Source organism: Cnephaeus nilssonii, assembly GCF_951640355.1.
Source record: "Cnephaeus nilssonii genome assembly, chromosome: 4".
In the NCBI taxonomy this organism is placed as follows: domain Eukaryota; kingdom Metazoa; phylum Chordata; class Mammalia; order Chiroptera; family Vespertilionidae; genus Cnephaeus; species Cnephaeus nilssonii.
In genome coordinates this window covers 18,809,641-18,817,599 of record NC_137075.1, presented here as the reverse complement: position 1 = coordinate 18,817,599, position 7,959 = coordinate 18,809,641, and the positions used below count along the sequence as shown (strand labels likewise).

The 7,959-nt window shown below is 42.4% G+C and overlaps 1 protein-coding gene across 1 annotated transcript; it reads right to left on the bottom strand.

Annotated features, from left to right (window-relative positions):
* Positions 1-988: 988 nt before the first annotated feature.
* CLEC14A (C-type lectin domain containing 14A) lies at positions 989-4,367 on the bottom strand. Its single transcript, XM_079769491.1, has one exon. It carries the CDS (start codon positions 4,283-4,285, stop codon positions 2,879-2,881), a length of 1,407 nt encoding a protein of 468 aa, XP_079625617.1. The 5' UTR covers positions 4,286-4,367; the 3' UTR covers positions 989-2,878.
* Positions 4,368-7,959: the final 3,592 nt, after the last annotated feature.

Sequence of the window (7,959 nt, the reverse complement as noted above, 5' to 3'; positions counted from 1 at the left end):
CTATGCCAACAAATTAAATAACCTAGAAGTAATTACTAAAGTATTCAGAGTATTAGGCCTGAAATTTACTCGTAAATAATTCAAGAAAAAAAATGTTTTACTGTACTCACTACTTCTGTATATATGAAATTATTTTAAAAAGAGAGAGAGAAAAATAAAAGAATGATACCATTCAAGGCCACTATTCACAGCAAGGCTTATCATTGTAAGAAAGAAGGAATCTCGAAGTTCAACAATAATGGTTTACTTCTAAATCAGTGGAAAAGTTCATTAATATACAGGTTTCAACATGTACACATGTGCACAAGCACGAATGCCTGAATTATTGTTTGCAGATGTAGAGCAGTGTCAGCATCAGCTGAAAGGCTAAGGTGTGGCTGTTGGAGTGGATGGCTGAAATAAAGTGAAGATAGTTGGAAGTGAGAAAGTCAAGGAACAGGAAGGCACAACATTGGAAGAGTCATACTTGAGGACTTTGAGATTGTGTAAGACGATAGCAGGACTTAGGCTGGAGAGAAAGACTGTAAGTTAGGTTCCAAGTCTTTCTTGTAAGGAAATAACTGAACAGACATCTATGAAATGAGTGTCAGGGAAGAGGGCTTTAAGTAAGAAAGAAATGAACCTCAAAGAGGTTGGAGGATTAATGAAGTGATAGTGGAGAAGTAGTACAGAGGAAGGACACGGATCCTAACCTTAAATATTTCTTAAGCACTGTGCCTAGCTGGCCTGATTCTGCTATAGATTCAAAATTTCATGGAAGACTTCATAGCTAGAAATCAAAGGAAATTATATGAAGCTTGGTCTGCAATTGCTATGTCTCAGGATATCAAATATGAAAGAGTTTTCTGTAATTCTTTTCTGATCTACTTACAAGGAGAATAGGGGAAAAGAACAGAGTAATTGAGCTAACACTAATTTATTCTTCACACTTGTTTGTGAAATGATTTTATTTAAAATCCCTTTGAATGTTGTTAATTCTAATTCATTTGTGATTTTATTTAAATGCAACTGTTTAGACAAATCTTCAACATATGAAGCAAATTACCTGTTACTTTATTCCTTTAATATTATAACACCATATATATTATATATACAGGGGTGGCCAAAAGTAGGTTAATAATAATAATAAATATTATAATAAATAAATAATACAATAATAAACTCTGTTTTGTGTACTCACAATTGTAAACCTACTTTTGCCCATTCCTGTATATATTTTGTACATTGCACACTCAAGAACATAAAAATGGTTCTATGAAAATATAGTGTAAACTTAATGGTTGCTAAGCTTGTTTCTCTATCTGTCTCCATGCACCAATCTCCACACACTTAATTTTAAAAATTTGTTATACTAGTAGAAGAGGAATATCTTCTGGAGGGGGGGGTCTCAATTCCACTAGATGGTGATTATTATTGCCTTAATTGATTTTTGAGGAATACTTCATTTAAATTACTTTCTAATACCCCAAGTCATAACAAGATGATAGATATTTGTATTTACCATTTATGCTTATACTACTAATTCTTATGGAAAGCTGTTTGTCATGCTTTTGCCCTGTAGACTCTTATGAATTTGAAATCACTCTAAGATGAGTACGTATGGTCACTACACATGCTTTTATTAAGTGGGGAAGGAAATGGTCTGAATTTCGTGTTTTTCCATGGGTTAAACAGTGCACAAGAACCAGCAACTATGAGGAAATCCAGCTTACTTTTGCTTTAATGCACCCAGAAGATTTCAAATCAATACTTAGCATTAATGTTTTAATTGAAAATTAACATTGCTGTAATTGAAAGTGAGCATCAGCATCCTGATATTTAGGAGAGGGCTATTTGGTTGGGAAGGTCATTACACTGGAGAGCACAAACATTGGAAGAGCAAAACAAATCATTTGTTTCCTTGAGCAAGGACACAGAGTAAACACTTGAATTTGTGGTCAACTATAATTTGCTTCTAGAGCCAGCAAATTTGGCAACACTGCAGTTTAGATTTATAGCAGAGCACACACATAGCAGTAACTTTGAAAGCAAAATATATTTTTAAAAAAAAGAAAACAAGGAAAAAGTTACTAGTTCTTAAAATTTCCCCCCTCAACCTAAAAAAAGGATGTACTCTTGCTGCCATGTCCAGCATGCTCCTCAGCAGCTCTTCCTAAATAATTACTCCTCCAGGAAACCACTGACCTTTGAGTCTGGGTTATCAACAATCCTTTATTTATTTATTTATTTTGCCTGGGATTTTAAAATCAATATGTTCCCAGTCTGAACAGAGTTTTTCTTTCCATCGTGGTAAAAAATAAAATGTAAAATATTGTATTGTTTTCTATATGCTTTCAATATATTTTTTAATACATTTTATTGATTTTTTACAGAGAGGAAGGGAGAGGGACAGAGAGTTACAAACATCGATGAGAGTGAAACATCCACCAGCTGCCTCCTGCACACTCCCCACCGGGTATGTGCCTGCAACCAAGGTACATGCCCTTGACCGGAATTGAACCTTTTTGAGTCCGCAGGCTGACACTCTATCCAGAGCCAAACTTCACTATCTTAAAAAGTTCAATCACTTCTTCAAATCCACAAGAAAAGCCCTCTCCCCGGTAGCATCCTGGACTCAGTACCACCTAAGGCACTCCCACCTCTTCCTTATTGGAAGAGGAGCATCCAGTTCAGATGTAGCTCCTGCTTGGAGTAGAGGGAGTTTCGGGGAAGGGAACTTCTGCAGAAATCGTCATTTCCATAGATAAGCCCCTCTTCTCCGTTCCCCTTTTCACTGAGAGTGAAAAAGTGCTCACTGTCCCCTCTCACTAGGTGACTTCGGAGTCGAAAGAGGACCCCATCAGTGACGCGCCATCTGCTCGGTCCTGCAGCCTGGACTTCACCCCATCGCGCCGTGTGCCGAATTGGAGCTCAGAGCAGTGGCCTGCGCACCACTCTCCGCCCCAGGAGCCGCCGAAGGCCCCTTTCCTGGCCGAGAGGAAGGGCTTTTGTGAAAGCAGAGTTTGAAAAGCCCCAGCACGGTCATGGTCAAGATCACCAACACTACGACTGCTATGCTCACAAGTATGAAGACCACGGTGGAGGAGGAGTCCAAAGCCTGGGGATTGTCAGAGGAAGACGTGGAGTTAGACGTGGGGATCACGCTTCCAGAAGGAGCGATGGTGGCCTTTGGGTTGGCTTGAGGGGACATCTGAAGGGCGGGCATCGTGCTCTTTGGTCCCCACCCAGGAACCTCAGAAATGTGTGTGGCTGAACTGCCTTGTCCAGGGACCCGGGGCGTCTCTCCTGGTTTTTCAGGGACCCTGGGTGACCATGTTCTCCTCGGCATGGGGCTGGCTGCAGTGGCCAGTGGGTGCCTGGTGGGCACCACGGTTCCCCCCGGGTCCGGCTGTCCTTCTCCGTAGGTTACACAAGAGCGTCCGTCTTTCCCCAGCACGAAGCCCGCAGCACACTCGCAGACAAAGCCGTCCGAGTCGTCTAGGCAGTCAGAGAGCTCTGCGCATTTGCCTGCGCGGAGGTACCTCCCGGGGCAGGGACAGAGCACAGCCCCGGAGGGGATCCCGTGCCAGCGAGCGCCGACCCCGTCCACGATGCAGGTGGCCGTGGTGGGTTGCCGCCCGGGGCAGCGCGCACTCACCTCGGTCCCGGGGGGACTGAAGTCCAGCGCCGCGCTGTGCAGCTGGAAGGGCGCGCGGTAGCTCAAGTCGGAGGCGGCCCCGGGGCGCGGCGCGGGGCACAAGCCCTCGAACCGGTACTTGCACAGGTAGCCGTGGGCGCGCCAGTGGCAGCGCATCTCCTTCCAGCCCGCGGGCTCCACGCCCTCGGCGGCCTGGAGCGCCGCGCAGTTCCGCGCAACGCAAGAGAGCTGCGGCTCCTGCACCCACGGCAGCGTTTCGTTTTCCAACCCGTCGACGTCGACCTCGACGTCGGGGGTCACCCAGGAGAAACCCCGCAAAGGCTCGCTCTCCCGGGTGCACTCGGATGGCCTCCGCTCCAGCGCCACCCAAAATAGAAGGTCTTTGGAGCCCCCCCCTCCGGGCCCCGGGCCCGCGCGCAGGAGAGCGAACACCTCGCGGAGCTCGGCGCCCCCGCGCACCGTGCTGAGCGCCCCGCCGCGCAGGTTGCAGGCCTCCTCGGCCGCCGGCCGCTTGATGCTCGCGTGGTGCAGGCTGTAGCAGGCCCCCGAGGCCGAGCAGCCCGCGCGATCGGCGGTGGGGTGCTCGCCACGGCCGGGTCGGGGCCAGAACGCCTGCCAGAGGAGGCACAGGGTGAGCGCCGGCCTCATCTTGGAGGCCCCGCGCCCACAGCTGCTCCCAACTTGGCTCTGCCCGGCCCCAGGGCTCCGAGGTGTCCCCGGAGCGCGGTCACCGCCCTCTACCACGGGCTCTACCCTTCCTTCCCCGCCTACCCCCACCCCCACCCCCAACCTCCAAGAATCCCCACCAGTGTCCTGGCGGCAAACAGGCTTCCCTTAGGCCGAGGCAGGAAATGTGCCGGGAGCTCTGCCAGGGCCGGTGCAGCCTTGATTTATTCTGGGGTCAGGAACACAGCTGGCGCGGGGCACAGGGAATGCAGTCGACCAGGAGGTCAAACACCCTGCTAAGAGCAGGGGGGGAAAGAAACTCCATACTTCAAGGGGGAGCGTTTAGGAAGTTTTAGGACCTTAAATCCCCCAAACACTTTGGTGAACGCGGACAGGAAGGGCTGGAGAAGAGGAACTTGCTCCAGGCCCACGCCCGCCCATTGTGCTTCATCCGGAGCCTGGGAGTTGGAACCGCTATTGGTAGAGGGCTCCAGCTCCCATTAGGCCTGCGACTAAGGGGGCAAAATCTTGTGAGAAATATAAACATCTCTGTTCCTCACCAGAGGCCGCACTTTGTAACCACCTGCCTGTCACTGGGCCCTGCTTCTCTGGTCTATCAAAGGAGACTCAGGTGTTCTGTTAGGAAAAGAATCAGAGTTCCTTTGGGGTATCTTACATGGGGAGTCCTGCTTCTTGGGTGAGCACTTGCCTTAAACATTTGTTTTTCGCTTCCATTTGCTTCTCTTGGAAATGGCCTGTGCTGGTTCATTGAGGAAAGGAAAAATGTAGGCCCAAATGGGGAAAAGGCCATAGGTCTTTACCTTTGTTAGGTTGTTAGCTCCTTATCACTATATTATTTCATAACTTCTTCCAGCTTACAGATGATATGTAAATGAATTCATGGTCGTATTAATGTTTGAGAACAACTCCTCCACCTCTGATTTTATCCTTGAACTATTTCACGTTATTTTCTCCTATGATTTAGTGTCAATATTTGCACCATTACGTTGTAAAAGTCGCCTTTAAGGGTCACTCGAGTTCAATAGCCGAAAGAAATGAAAATATTTATAACATTGTAATGCATATTTAATATTGTAAAAAAAAAATACCAAACTCCACAACTTAAAAAATGAGTGAGTCAATTTCTTTAGAGTTCCATGGGTGTTCTGTTTAAATATAAACACTTCAACTCAGTTGAGCGTGGGTAGGAATTAAAGACAAGTGAAGAAAGAAAGGTTAAATACTGCACTGTCTATGAAAGAATGTTCTGGTTAGCAAATTCGGCAATTCTACATCAGTTTGAGAAATAAACGTTGTAATCAGAAATACATAGAGTTTCAAGTAAGCCCTCTTAAACATGCATGATGCTTTTAAATATCTATATTCAGAATGAAAGTTGCCATTCCATGAATAATGCATATCACATTTGTAAACTCACTTTGCTTTACTGAATGCTGCTGTCCAGGTTACTGAGGAGGAAGAGGAGGAAGGAAGGTTTCAGGATCACATTTGTATATTCCCACCTCATTTTTACCACTGCTCTCACTTTTCTCCTCTTAGAAAGTCCATGTATCTTAACAAAGGATAGTAAATACCAGGAATCATCATCACACTTACCTTGCTTTTGCTCATTGAGGAGTTTTGCCTCAGGATTTATTTCGTATCCTCGCTCTTTCCCAATTGAAAGGACATTCATTAGTCATTCATTTCAGATGTCTAAGAATAACCTTAAACATGACTTTGCATTTTAATTAAGTAACTAATGTCTTATGAGAAAGGAACATGAAAATCCAGAAATCTAGTTGAATGGATTTTAAAAATACTTAATCACTTGGGCCAGTTCTGTATGCTTTTGCAATCTAATGATTATGTGTTTGTAAATGTGTCCATATAGCATTGCATATTTTAATAAAATAAAACATTTTATAAACCTAAGTAATCAATACAAATCTTTTAGATATTTTTAAAATCACTTGGGATGAGATGAGGTTTCTAGGTTAAGGAAGAATGAATGACTGGAGAGCTTAGAGTAAATACATGATCTCACACCCTGACATCCTGCCTAAGGAGGTAGAATATAAGAAGAGAACACAGTGGCTATAATGATTACATATCACGGTCCTAACCATGCTTACAATAATATGAGAGAAAAGTGAGAAAAAAATTAGCTCAAGGTAAGGCATACCATTTTGTGACTAATTACTTTATACCGATTTACATACCATTAAAATGAGATGAAAGGAACAATGAACATAAGATTCTGGGTGATGGATCCTTTGGGTGAGAGGGAGGAGGGGGGATAGATTGGTGGGGGAGCCAAGGGTTGGATGTGGGCTGTTGCTGGAGTCCTAGCTTTTGTTTTGGATAGTGGATTTATGGATGATTATTCCACTATGAAAAAATAAATAATTAAATCATTTTTTAAATGAATAAAAGTTGCTATATCTAGACAAATGATGAGAGAATGACATGAACGAAATATTATAATTAGTCTAATTCTGAGCAGCTGAGTTCCACCATGTAAAGTCAAAATAAAATCAAGATGTGGATGTAGTTTTTTTTAATACCCAAATTCTTTTATGGGTGAAGCATTTTTAAATTTAAGCCAATTATTACTCTGAAAAAACGCAATTGGTAAAATATTTTCCCTATGTTTTTAGACTTTTCACACAATCTGCATATTATTAGTAAGAATCACGTATGGCATTTATTTATTTATACAATAGTCATTTATACAAGGCCATCCAAGGAATGTATAAGGAAGTATATGAGAGAATATATAAAGAACACATTTAGTCCAACATATTCATTTTATTATTAATTTAAAGTATTAGAAACATAGATGTAGAAATATAAAATTTTAGTAATCATATCCTATGCAACCTCATAAATTTATAAATTGTTGATCCTCCCTGAATAACGTCTATTATTACTGAAAGAAAACAACAGCTGGATCTTCACATATTTCTGAGTTCACTTAAATATAAAAAGACTTTAGAAGAAATTGAAAAGTAGACAGCATCCCAATAGGTCAGTATAATGCTCAGAAGCTAATCTGTAGAGACTAAACATTGTGGAGATTCCTAGCTTGTTAGAACTGCTTTGGACCTTAACAAAATGATCAATATTTTTATATTTTTAACTGAGAAATTTTAAAATTTTATTTCTCAAGTGTCCATGAAGTGCTTAATGAATGATAAAATATGGTAATTTTATTTGCTGAAAACACAACTTCTAACCATCATCATATACATATCCTAATGAGGATATATGGTTTGACTCTTAACCCAACAGATTATATAGGCTAATAACCTAATACATTTATACACACCTGAATAAAGACTTATTTTAGATGGCATTATATTTAAGACATACTCACACATGCATATATAGTCAGTCATTTCAGAATGTATGTCATAATGATAGGTATTCCTCTGGCTTAGTTAACAACATGACTAACAGATATAAGAAACTTTAAAAAACATTAAACTTTCAGCTTGTTTATTCAAACTGTTCTCTAAACAGAGGCAGTGTTGAACATATGCCATGTGCATTGGATGTAACATAAAAAATTATTCTTTGGTGCCATTACAGAATTAGTACACTTCTCCACTGCCAAGTTTATAATCAAGAAATAATGGAGGAATGACTCATGC

Excerpts from the sequence above, each read along its gene's own strand:
- CLEC14A (XM_079769491.1), bottom strand. The coding sequence starts at position 4,285 with ATGAGGCCGGCGCTCACCCTGTGCCTCCTCTGGCAGGCGTTCTGGCCC.